At 33.3% G+C, this 13,540-nt stretch overlaps 1 protein-coding gene across 1 annotated transcript; it reads left to right on the top strand.

The window, feature by feature from the left end:
- The first annotated feature begins 1,028 nt into the window (after window positions 1-1,028).
- Window positions 1,029-11,548, top strand: LOC114173773 (chaperone protein dnaJ 10). The gene is made up of 10 exons (XM_028058362.1): window positions 1,029-1,236; window positions 1,671-1,730; window positions 2,235-2,317; window positions 2,477-2,636; window positions 6,515-6,644; window positions 6,939-7,097; window positions 10,316-10,494; window positions 10,584-10,664; window positions 10,751-10,909; window positions 11,071-11,548. Exons 1-10 carry the CDS (start codon window positions 1,150-1,152, stop codon window positions 11,179-11,181), a joined length of 1,209 nt encoding a protein of 402 aa, XP_027914163.1. The 5' UTR covers window positions 1,029-1,149; the 3' UTR covers window positions 11,182-11,548.
- Window positions 11,549-13,540: the final 1,992 nt, after the last annotated feature.

The raw sequence follows: 13,540 nt of genomic DNA, 5'->3' as shown, positions 1-13,540 counted from the left end.
CAATTTAGTTCCTATATTCGTTATTTTTGTTCAATTCAGTCCCTATATTCGTTATTTTTATTTAATTTAGTCTCAAATTTTGTTAAAATAGAACCATTTAATTTTTAAAATTGACATTATTATTACTTATTTTTTAAATTTAATTATAAATTATAATATTTAATTATTAATTGAATATAGTTCTTAGATTCAATTGTTAAATAAAATATAATTATTTAAATATTATTAAAATTTAAAAAATATATATTAACATTTGTAAAATTTATATTTAAATTTAAAATGCATTTTAGATATTAAAATATAAAATATTTTATATGTAAATGTTAATTTTACAAATATTAGTTTATTTTTTTAAAATATTTTTATATATCAATTTTAAAAATATTTTAGAATATAAATATTAGAAAAAAAATTAATAATTATATTTTTATAATATTTTAAATAATTATATTCTATTTAGAAATTAAATATAAGAATTTATTCTATTTATAATTAAATTTAATAATTTATAATTGAATTTAAAAAATAATAATTGTAAAGGTCAACTTTAGAAAAGATATTAATATAATTTGTATAAAAGATATTAAATTTAGTGTCAATTTGAAGAGGACAAAATTAATTTATTTTAATAAAAATTGGGACTAAATGGAACAAAAATAATGAATATAGAGACTAAATTGAACAAAAAAAATAATACTACTACAAACTGACACATGACACTTATATTGACACGTGGCACAACTGTGACTTGATACGTGGACCATTTTTTTTGAAATTAAAAAATTTAAAAATAAATTAAAAAATTAAAAAAAAATTAAAAAAACCAGAAACTAACACATGACATATACCGTTCAAAAACGTTAACTATTTAAACATCGTTAATAAAAAAGATCAAATTAACTATAATTTGACGAAAATAAAGACCTAATTCAACATAAAATAAAAATCGGAACCAAATTAAATAAAATCAACAAAAATAAAAACTAAATATATATTTAAGTCTTAAAATTAATCTAGGAAAGGCCATTTTGGTTTTGTCATGGAATAATATTTCATAGCTCATTTGTCCTCTTCTCGGCTCCCAGTTTAGGGAAAATCTAACAATTCCAGGGTTTTTCTCATTGGAAGATCAATCAACTGGGCTTCGAGATGGTGAAGGAGACCGAATACTATGACGTGCTGGGAGTCATCCCCACGGCATCCGAAGCCGAGATTAAGAAAGCCTATTACATGAAGGTAACCGTGTAATTCTGCTATCTTTGTTCTTATTTGGGTATTTCTTCTCTCTCGTGCCCATAACTATTTTGCTCTGAGCTACATAACTATTTTGCTTTGCAAGCTATCTTAAACCTCAACAGATCCGTGTAATCCCATTTTGCAGTTTAAATAGAAAGAAATTAGCAGATGCCTAGTCGTATGGCTGGATCTGTCCATTTTGTTGAATTCAAAATGAGATGTTAACTCGCGATGATGGTTTGCTCTATATAATGCTAGCTAAACCTATATACGATGAAGTTGAAATGCTTGTACATCCAATAGCAATCTAACTTTGGAAATCTGAATATAAATTCAGACTGTTTTAATGGTTGTCTTCTATTACCAAGATTTAAAACAAAACCAAGTGGTTTGATTATGTTATTTATACCTTCTCTTCAATACTTGATGTGCAGGCAAGGCAGGTGCATCCAGATAAAAATCCAAATAACCCTCTTGCTGCACAAAATTTTCAGGCAAGAATGTTGTATTTCAGTTTAGGGCTATTTAAATTTTAAGGGCACTGAATGTCATCCTACCTGGACTTGGACTGTCTAGTTAATTGATGAAAAGAACTTTCCTCTGTATAATTATTTTATGATCTAAATATAATTGTTGAATATTAAATCAACAACCACATTCTCGAGACAGTGTGTTAGACATCACATAACTTGCATTCTGCCATTCTATTACCAGTCAACCTACAAGTCATATCTTGGTTCACCTATTGGAATTTGTCTTGTTGAATATCATATGCACCACGAAATGCTTATAATTTTTATGGAGTTTTATATTATTCTGCTTTCTCTTATTGTCAATTTTCCCATTGCATGTGTCAAACTGTCTTCAACAAAACAAGTAATATCATGATGCAAATATCATTATTCTTAGTTCTACTGTTTTTTACTATATATCATGTAGAGCTATAATTTTAACCATGTTAAGTAGTTATCCCTATATGTTTGATACTCTGGTTTTAGGTTTTAGGTGAAGCTTACCAAGTTCTGAGTGACCCAGCTCAAAGGCAAGCTTATGATGCTCACGGAAAATCGGGAATTTCAACGTTAGTTCCCTTTTTAAAATTAAGATTTTACATAGTAGTTGAATATCAAGCATGATAGGATGTGGAAAGTTGTAATCTCTTATTGATTTTTAGAGCATTTTTTTTTTATATAAAATCAATCTCTTGTGCTGGTTTATGTCTTTTATTCATTATTTTCAGGGAAGCAATTATTGATCCTGCAGCGATCTTTGCAATGCTTTTTGGTAGTGAGCTTTTTGAGGAGTATATAGGCCAGTTAGCCATGGCATCAATGGCTTCAATGGACTTTTTTACTGAAGGAGAACAATTTGATACTAAAAAGTTGCAAGAGAAAATGAGGGTATAATAATATGGTCTTCTAACTGTATTCTCTTCTGACTACTTCTTTTACATATTTATAACATATATAAAAGCTGCATTTCCTTATGACACTTATATATCGATATGTATACATATAACCTCTCACTAGTTATTATAGGAGTCTTTATGTGACCATACCTCATAGGATTCTTAATGTGACCATACCTGTTTTAACTAGTTACCCACTCACTAATAGTCTAGTCTTACCTAATTGTTTTTTTTGTTTTTGTTTTTGACAATGGTTCTTATGAGGATAATTACCAACCAGTTGCTACTGATATGCAAACTTCACAAAGTAATCTCTCCCAATTTCTATGTCTAAGTTTTTGTATCACCAGCATTGCTAGGGAGATTAACTCTACTATTAAAAAAAAAGAATAGGAAGTACCAACTCTACTGTTAGATATTAGGACTTGTACCTAATAACACAAAATAATCTGGTAACTATTTTAACATTTCAAGTTAGAGCGTAGATATTAGCTAGTAACGATCTTCTACTTTTTTTTAGTATTTGGTGAAGATGGGCACAAGTTGTTGTTTTGCATATATCCAGTAACAAAAAATCCCTGTTGAATTCTCGTGCAGAAAATGACAATCAGCCTTCATACGCTTCTTTGGTCAGAATTAGGATTAGAGGCACTATGAATAGCAGTTTGGTGTGTTGTACTGCCAACCATTACCATCCACTATTTGTACATAAATACCGCTACCATTTCTGTTGTGGTGCTTGCCATGGACATGGCATCGTAGTGGTTTATGGCACCCATGGTGAAAAAGTGTTTTTTTTTAAATGACTTTTTGGGCTGTAGTTTGGCCATTTTAAAACAACCCAAAAGCCAAAATACCCTCAACTCTTTGCTCTACCTTAAAACTGCCATCAATACTAAACTTGAGAGAACCATAGTGCAGCTTTCTCCTTCTCAAAGTTTATTTTGTTAACTGCACTGGCAACCAGAATCACACCGATGATTTGCCAGTTTCCAGAAGAATGCAGGCTACATGAACTGTTGCCACTTTTTCCAACGACCTTTTAACCTGATTATTTTTTCTTCCTGTTTGTTTGTTTTTATTCTTTAGTCCATTTCTTTTTTCTTTCCCTCTTTTCTTCTACTTTTTGTACATTCTTCATAGTGTGCTCTGTTTTTTATTCTTGCGGTACTCCCTTATCACAATTCATAACTGTACACCCACATAGACTTGCACCCCTGCAAAAATGACAATTTCTCATCTGATTCCAAAACTTAGGTCTAGCCTTGGTGTTATTAAAATGTGGCAAATTATACTTACATTTGGTTTTTCAACATGGTATATTACAAGGATGTAATAGTGGTTGTCTAGAAAGTATTCCTTGTTGAGAAGTAATAGCTTATTTCTGATTGTTTGTCCGAAGCCCTTTATTTTGTGGGCATCGTTTCTCCTTCACAACAGTGGGTTCTTGTGATGTTGGGTTCACGATTGATGTGGGGTTTGAAATCATTATAATGACAAAAGAAGGATGTCTAGTTATTGATGGTTTGATACAATTGAGCTTCCACTCGTTTGCAGAAGACAATTGGTGTGGATTTGATCAATTTGTGTAATTGATATAAGCCGTATTAGTTGACTTTTGAAATGGTGTACCAACAGAATAAAACACTATTGCCATGGTTGATTGAGGGTGGGATTACATTTGATTTTAGACCGGTTGAATTGCTTCTTGATTCAAAGTTTATACAAGTTGGCAAGAGCACAAAAAAGAGTTTGACGAGTCAACTCAAATTTTCTCCCTTAAAGCATAAACTCTTTGGAGTTCACTTGTGAGCTTGACAATACTATTTTAATTTGTGCATTGAACAAGATAGATGTTTATTTTTATTTAATATAAAAATGTATTTGAATATATACTTTATATTATAGATCTGCAGTGAACAGTGCAAATTGTTATGAGGTTATTCTTAATAATTCGTCAAATTCTTTTAATTGACGTAGAGATAGAAGACAGTGGTAGATTGAAAATTATAAGTGATTAAGAAAATCAAGCGCACAATGATTAAAGGCTGGTAGTTTATGATGAGAGAAATTTTGATTAGTTAAATTGACTAGTTGTGACGATAGTTTGTTAAATGCACATCTAAATGATAGAAAAAAAATGTTATAAATGTCTAATTTAGCGATCAGGAATGTGTTTAATTTCTACTTTCATTAACTGTTCTTAGTTTTTAAAATCGTTAATAAATCTCTTCAAAATCATGCAACCGATGCCTTACCACCCACACTCTTGCACTAGGACCAGAAATAAAGAAGAGAATGAGAGAAAATCTTCTAGCTGTTTATGGTTTCTGGTTTTTGAAACACTTGTTTTGGAAAGATTTTGCAGAAGTTACTAGATTTTGGAAACACTTGTTGAGTGGGTGAATTTATTTAGAAAACAATTTTTAAACCTAAAAGAAAGAAAGAAATCAAACATGGCTTAAGAATTTCGCTCTCCAAGGTTTATATTCTAATTTATAAGAGTGTATTGTTTAGTTTGTATTTAATATTCAAAATAGCAGCCTTCTCCCACAATACTATATTTTTTAGCAACAAACTAATGCAGGCACTGCTTGCATGTCACCATCAAGAAAGGCTAACAATGTCGTACTTATCAGCCAAACAGGTTTGAGTGGAATGCTAAATTATTAAGGGTGATGCTAATAGTTCTCTGTTTTATTGTCATTCTCCCCAAGGTTGAATCTATTGCATTGTATATGTGGATGACATTGTTATTATAATAAGCAATAAGTAGGGTATTGTACAACTAAAACAATATCTTCCTCAAAAGTTCCAAACAAAAGATCTTAGACGCTTGAGTTATTTCCTTGATATAAAAGTGGGCACAATCCAAGGATGTCTTGGTCATATACCAAAGAAAATATGCTCTCAACATTCCAGAAGAAACATGGATGATAAATGTTAAGCTTGTGAACATACCGATGGATTCAAGTGTCAAACTTATTCCCGAGCAAGGAGAACCATATCCTGATCATTGGAGATAAGAAGATTAGTTGGCAAACTAAATTACCTTGTCCTGGCCGCATTTGTAGTGAGCGTTGTTAGTCAATTTTCAAACTTCCCTTATCAAACCATTGGGATGTAGTTGTGCGGATCCTAAAGTATATTAAGAAGACTCCTGGAAAAGGCCTCATTTATGAGGATAAGTGAAATACTCAAATTGTTGGGTATCATGATGCTGACTGGGTAGGCTAACTAACCAAGCGATAGACACTCCATTTCATTGTAGGCAATTTAATATCATGGAAAAGTGGGAAACAAAATGTTGTTGCATGATCAATTGCAACAGCAAAATACAGGGCAATGACATTAGTCACTTATGAGCGCATATGGCTAAAGCAACTCCTTGAAGAGCTAAAATTTGTAGAATAAAATCCCAAATGCACCTTGTATGTGACAACCAGTCAACATCGCACATTTTTAATTCTATCTTGCATGAGAAGACCAGACATATTGAAGTGGATTATCATTTCATAATAGAAAAACTAGAGTATGGAGACATCACTAGATTTGTCAACTCTAGTTAGTAGTTGCCTAACATACTCACCATGTCTCTAAGATGACCATGGATTGATTATATTTGTAACAAGTTAAGCACATTCGACTTATGTGTTCCAGCTTGAGGGGAGTGTTTCGGATACCCATTTTCTACATCTCTTGCACTTAATTTAATTTTCTCTTTCAACAACTTTTTATGTGAGAAATAGCTATTCCATCTTTGTTTCATTTCCAAAAGTTTGACATGGTCATCTTGAAGGAATTAAATTATCCTGTTTTAGGTGCAATTTTTTTGTGATTGCTGTTTTGACAGATTTGTTCTTCCTATAGGTTGTTCAGAAGGAAAGAGAAGAAAAGCTTGCAGAGATATTGAAAAATAGACTCAACCAATATCTCCAAGGAAACAAAGAGGAGTTTCTTAATCATGCAGAAGCTGAAGTAGCCCGGCTATCCAATGCAGGTACCGTTACCAAATAATAATTTCAGACATGCAGACATGAGGATGAAAACATTGTATAGATGCAAAATTACATTATCAATTTCATGGTTACATCTCATTTTGGTGCTTTTTTGGTCACATCAATCTGTGGCTGTAAAAGTTATTGAAATAAATTGCTTTATTGTTTACCCATCATGATATGGTTAAAAGATTGACTTAACATCATTTTTCTAATCTCGAGTATTTGAATATCAAAATAACATTACCAGGACTGTCACGGTGCTTTTTCTGAATTATTCAGTTGTCATTATACAGCTTATGGGATTGATATGTTGAATACCATTGGCTACATATACGCAAGGCAGGCAGCAAAAGAGCTAGGGAAGAAAGCAATTTATTTGGGTGTGCCTTTTATTGCTGAATGGTTTAGAAACAAAGGGCATTCTATTAAATCTCAAGTTACAGCAGCAACAGGTGAACAACTTTTACTTGAAAGCCTCTCCAGGCTGTGTGATACAGTACAATTCATTTAAAAAATGAAAAACAGTATTCTGGATGTGCTTGTGTGAGTTTTATCTTTATTTTACTCCCTTATTTTGGATGTTGGGTGTTTCTTTGGGCTTGGTGAATTGAATTGACCACCCATAAAGGCTTTAGTAAAACGGTGAACCTATGCTTGTGGCAAAGTACAATTCATGTAAAAAATGAAAAACTGTATTATGATGTGCTTGTGTGAGTGTTATCAAACCAATAGATGATCTATTTATATTACTTTTCACAACCAACATGGACAAGTCTTCTCGGTTTGTTGGACTTCCACCTGATCTTGCTGCAAATCAAAATCAGATGTATCGTGACCTACTGCTCCAACCTGTGACAGTCCAAAAGCAGTTGTTTCATCTCTTAACTGTACATGCTTTTGAATCATCTTCCACTTCTAGTAGGGATTCTTGCCCTTGTCTCACAATTATACCATTGTGGAGGATGTGGTGGTCGTGGACGTGGTCTCTATTGCAACTTCTCTAAGAATAGGAGACATGTTTAAGCAAAGTATCAAATCAAAGCTAGGGAGCAATCCGGTTCAGTCAGTGTGGCACAAGTCACTGCTCAGTCTTAGATATTGCTATCTCTACCACTAAATATCATGAGCTTCTCTAGCTTTGCTCAACCAATGAGGTTGCCTCACTTGTTATTGGTATGGCACAGTCTATTAATTGCCACAACATTTTTGGGGGATGTCATGCCTACTACCTGCCAGTTGATTAATTGCATGCCCTACTTGTTTCTAAATAATCACATTTCTAATTCTATATTGGATATTAAATAGGACCTTCATCCTATTCCCTTATGAGTCTTTAAGAATACATGTTTTTTTCATGATTTCACTCAAGGTAGAAATAAACCATCTACAAAATCTTTGTAATATATTGTTCTTGGTTAATCTGGTATCCAGGAGAGCTACAAATGTTTCTCTCTGTAATGATATCTGCTCTATGACTTTCCTTGAAAATACTATTTTCTGTTCTTCTAGCATTGAAGATGTTCTTGAGGTTTGACCTGAACTTCCAACTCCACTTGTTGCTCCTGTTCAAACGTCTCTTGCTATTCCTCCACCTCCTACACTACTCACATGACAAACACATGCTCAATTGACACCACCCAACAGACTCTCCAACATCATTACTTGCTCCAAATGTCCTTCCACCATTGTTGCGTGCACCTGAACTTCCTTTAGTATGTCACAAAGGTATTTGGTCCACTTGTAATTGTAATCCCAAATACGCTCTAAATCTCATTTGTAACAACGTATCTCCATCCTATTACTCCTTTGTCCCATTTTGGATTATGTGCCTATTCCCAAGTCTAAGGGGATACCATGATTAACACCAATTGGCAACAAGTGATGCTAGTAGAAATTGTTTTGTTGGAAGCCAACATCACGTGGGAGCATGTCCCCAAGTCTGCTAATAAATTCACAATTGGGTGTCGAGTGTCTATACAGTCAAGATAGCACTAGATGCCACTTTTTTCGCTAATGGCCAAAATCACCTGTCTTTTTCTTACTATAGTTGTCATTTGTCATTGTCATCTTCATCACTCGGACATAAAAAGGGCATCCTTCCTGGTAAGTTACAGAAAAATGTGTATATTAATCAACTACCCAATTATATAATCTCATTTGACTCACATCTTATTTGTAGGCTTCGTTGCTCCCTATATGATTTAAAGTAATCTCTTGTGGCATGGTTTCATTGTTTAACCTCTGCCCTACTTGAATTTATGTCTGGTAGTGAAGCTGATCACTCAATCTTTCACCTCCATACTCCATCTAGACTCTACATCTATCTTGTTATATATTTTGGTAATATCATTATCACTGATGAATATTTTGATGGGATCCTTCGTCTAAGGTCTCATCTTCATGGTCAATTTGAATGTAAGGGGACTTTGTCCTTTCTTTGTAGAAATATGCCTTAGAAAGCATCGTTGTATCTACATGCTTGATTGTCACCTTAGTGACTCTTGTGGTCTAATGTGAAGTTTCTTTCAATGCAAAGGGAAAGACCCTGAAAGATATCATCTATTAAGAAGACTTGATCACTTCACTATCATGAGGCAGGCATCACATTTGCAGTTAGGGTGGTTAGTCAATTCTTCAAGGAACCATGTGATAGTCATTGAAAAGTTGCCACTCCGTCAATACCTCAAAAATGCACCAAGCCATGGATTAATACATGAGGACAAAGGCAATTGCAAATTTGACGCTGATTGGGTAGGATCACCATAAAATAGGAAGTCCGCTTCTAGATATTGTGTTCTCATTAGAGGAAACTTGATCCCCTTGAGGAGCAAGAAGCAAAAAACAGTTTCTAGTTCCAGTTGTAAAGCTGAGTACCGCACAATGCAATAGCTGCTTCTGAGATTACATCTTAGGCAACTCCTCTACCAATTAAAATTTGAAGGCACTCAAGAAACTTGTATGCAACAGTCAAGCTTCTATTCACATAGCATAAAATCCAGACTTTCTGTGAATGGACCTAACATAGACATTGTCTGTCATTTTGGTAGAAAGAATGTGCTTTCAAGAGAAATCATCACTATCTTTGTCAACTTGCAGACATGTTAACTAAATCCCTTAAGGGCTACGGTGTTGGTATTAAGTTTGACAAAAATGATATTTGCTCCAGCCTAATTGAGACTGTTAAAGATGTAAATTGGCTAGATTAAGTAGAGAGATATGGTATGATTTGATAAGGAAATATCTTACCAAATACTTCTCTTTATTAGGTATTGATTTTGTTGTTTATTATTATATCTTTTCTTCATTATAAATAAGAGTACTCGTGTGTACAAAACACATAAACAAGCAAGCCTGTCTATAGTATCTATGTTAGAAATTAGTAATCTCTTTCGTAACTCTTCCTTCTGATCCTGGTAGCTGGACGTTATATTCTTCCACTTCTTTTAACTAGAGATTCTTTTTTTTTTTTTTTCAATTGTACTGGTATATTTTCTCTTCCCCAATAAGCCCCATATCAAGTCTTTTATTTGGTCTGTGATAACTGAATGATTGGTATTTGTTTCTAACTAATCTATTTTGTTTTGGCTCTCGGGCTTGCAAACATGAATTGCTAATGTGAAAACATTGTGCCGGAGGTTAATCATTTTTTTTTTCTTTGTTGTGGTTGTAGGGGCAATTGCTTTAATCCAATTGCAGGAGGATATGAAAAAGCAACTTAGTTCAGAAGGGGACTATACTGAAGAAGAGCTTGAAGAATACATGCAATCTCACAAGAAAGTGATGATTGACTCTTTGTGGAAGCTTAATGTGGCGGACATTGAAGCCACTCTTTCCCGTGTTTGTCAAATGGTTGTCTTTTCTAGGCCAATGACACTTAATTGCATGAAGTAGATTTAAGGGCTGGCTATGTTTAATTTATCGTGTGTGCTTCGCTTTAGGTACTTCAAGACAACAGTGTCAAGAAAGAGGAACTCCGTGCACGAGCTAAAGGGTTGAAAACCCTTGGTAAAATCTTCCAGGTGGTATTTCTTTCCCTTCTTCATATAATTTTAGCAATATTGTATACTGATTATAAAATGATTTTGAATTCACGATTCCAATTTAGAGGGTTAAGTCAGCCAATGGAAACGAGAATGAATGTGTACCAAGTAAGGCAGTGCACAAGTTGAATGGAAGTGAAACTAGCAATGATGCTTGTTCTCCTTGTACATCACCCAAATCTTCAAATCCTGATTTTTCTAGTGATACTTCATTTGCATCCCAGGTGCAACTTTTCACGCTGGTCCTTTAATTTTTTCTTTTCATTTGGCTAGATTACTGTCATTGCATTTACTTCTATCCAATTTAGGCTAAATTTTTTCTATTTCATTTATTTGAATGTAAATATTTATAGTGACATGTTATATTTGTTTTGATTCAATGTAGAGCCCCTACGTGGAGGCCCCGCACTTCGCTGGCATGCAATTTGATTATAACTTTCCGAGGCCGACCGCCCCACCGGGTGCCCAGAGACCTACTCCAACCAGCAAGGATTGAATTTGATATGCCGTGTGCAGTTTTTTTTTGGAGGAGGAGAGGGGGTGGGGAGGGTATGTATGTCTCCTGTCGAATGTGCCTGTATCGGGGTGTGTTATTGTATGTATCACTCTTGTAGAATGTGCCTTTATGTGCTGGAGATCGTATCTTTTCGGCGGGGACCGCGCATTGTGCAGTGTGGTTTTGCATGTCTAATAATTCTATACATAGATGAGAGAAAGATAATTTAAAGTAGTGTTATCACTACCAACTGGCCGTGATTGGCTGCCATGTACTTTGAATAGTGTATTTTGTCGGGGTGCCAGCACTTAGGTTACATTAAGTTTCTTTTTTCATAAGAGGTAATGTTAGTCCATTTTAGAGGGGATTCCTGTGTAAAACTGAATTCATATATATATATATATATATATATATATATATATATATATATATATATATATGTGTGTGTGTGTGTGTGTGTGTGTGTGTGTGTGTGTGTGTGTGTGTGTGTGTTTGGGTTGTAGTTTTACTCATACCGGCTCCTGTACCCCTCCAATGCTCTATTGCGAAGTATGATTTTTGTTTTGACTAATATTGTGTACGAGATCTTCGGTAGTAAACTTGCTTACAGATTTTTATTTTTTTTTCAAAAAAGTAGCTACTGAATCTGTATAGAGATGGCTGCGGTTGGGAGGGCATATAATCTCCCACCGCGGGGAAAGCTTATTGTTTGTTAGGGTAAATAATTTATAAACTAATGGCTTACGTTACCGGGAATATATTCTCTGTCGCTATATTTGAGGATGAAGCTTTAGAAAATTTACATGGTTAGAGCAAATTATAATGCATTAAATAATATTTAATATACTTCATAAGTTGACTATTTTTATAAGATAACGCAAATTATTTATCTCGTTTTAGTTATTAGGCTATTTTTGACTTCGAACAGCAGATTAACTTGTGGTAAAGAATATGTTTTTTTTTTCTTACTTTCTGTTCATAGAGAACAGAAAACAAGTTATTTGGAGTAATTTTCATGAAATCTTCCCTCAGACGGTTTCTTCCAACGTGTTACAAGCTAGAATATATAGATAACAAGCGCATGGGATCATGATTTGTAGAAAACATTATTCGAATACACCATCAGATTTGTGTAAATAGAGTTGTGTTTAGTAAAGATAATCCTGTCAGAATTAATTTCCTTACAATGTAAGTATGAGAAACTCCTATGCTCAAAATGGACAATCTAATATGAGAATAGATGACACAAAGGAGGCTGATTCTTGCTGCACCTCTGTTTTTTCTTCCTGCACTCGCATAAAATTTAAAATTCTCATTTTACCTTTCTCTCTTCAAAACTCTTTCTCCCCTAACTATTTCTCACTTGATCTCTCACATCAGTAGAGACTGTATGGAGACTTTGGCACTGAGAGAGAACTACAATCATGTGTCGCTAGTTCCTTTGGTCCGTTTCTCTACGTCCCTTGACACCGATTGAAAACCATTAAAAAAAATTATAATAGGAATGTAAAAATGGGGTGCATGTATTTTGGATTCACTATTTTGGAGAAGATTTATGTTTCAGAATCAAAGTTTTGGAAGCCATTTCAGAATTTAGAAGTGACTTTAAAATCTATTTCAGAAGTCATTTTTGATTTGAAAATGACTTCCGAAATATTCATTCTAATTTTCTTTTTTATATTTGGAAATAACTATTATAGAAGGTATTCTCAGATTTGAAAATCCATTTCAGACTCAAAAATACATCTGTAATACAAAAAAAAATTCTGGAATGGGTGAAAGTTATTTCTGGATTCGAAAATGACTTTCGAAATACATCATTACGGATTTTTCTTTTGCTTTCCGAAATGACTATTCTAAAATATATTTTCATATTCGAAAATATTTTTGAAACGCTCGATGCGAAATATATTTTTCATAGTTCTCAATTGATTGTCTCAATAGGTATTTTTCGGATTCAAAAATACCTTCTGGAACATCCAATCTAGAAAGCATAAAAAAAATTAAATATATTTTTGGTCCCTTAATTTGTTGTGAAAATTGAAATTAAATTATCCTCAAAACTTTGATCCAATTAGTCCTCCGACTTTAGAAATGTGTGAATTTAATCATTTTAACCAAATTTTGTTAAGTTTATTTGACGTTTTATGATAGTATTTGAGTTAACATTGAAACGAAAATTTGTCAAACGGTGTAAACAACTCAAATATGTTTGAAAAATTTGATTAAAATGACTAAATTCACGTATTTCTAAAGACGATAAACTAAATTGGTCCAAAATTTTGAAGAGGAACTCGTTCCAATTTTTATTAAAAGTTAAGGATCCAAAAAGCATATTTAACCTAAAAAAGATAAAATG

This window comes from Vigna unguiculata, chromosome 2 (assembly GCF_004118075.2).
Source record: "Vigna unguiculata cultivar IT97K-499-35 chromosome 2, ASM411807v1, whole genome shotgun sequence".
Taxonomy (NCBI): Eukaryota; Viridiplantae; Streptophyta; class Magnoliopsida; order Fabales; family Fabaceae; genus Vigna; species Vigna unguiculata.
Note: the sequence above shows the minus strand (reverse complement) of the source record. Positions and strands in the feature narration are given on the sequence as shown.

Excerpts from the sequence above, each read along its gene's own strand:
- LOC114173773 (XM_028058362.1), top strand. The coding sequence starts at position 1,150 with ATGGTGAAGGAGACCGAATACTATGACGTGCTGGGAGTCATCCCCACG. Across the intron at positions 2,318-2,476 it reads GGAAAATCGGGAATTTCAAC|GGAAGCAATTATTGATCCTG; the intron begins GTTAGTTCCCTT and ends CATTATTTTCAG. Across the intron at positions 10,665-10,750 it reads CCCTTGGTAAAATCTTCCAG|AGGGTTAAGTCAGCCAATGG; the intron begins GTGGTATTTCTT and ends ATTCCAATTTAG.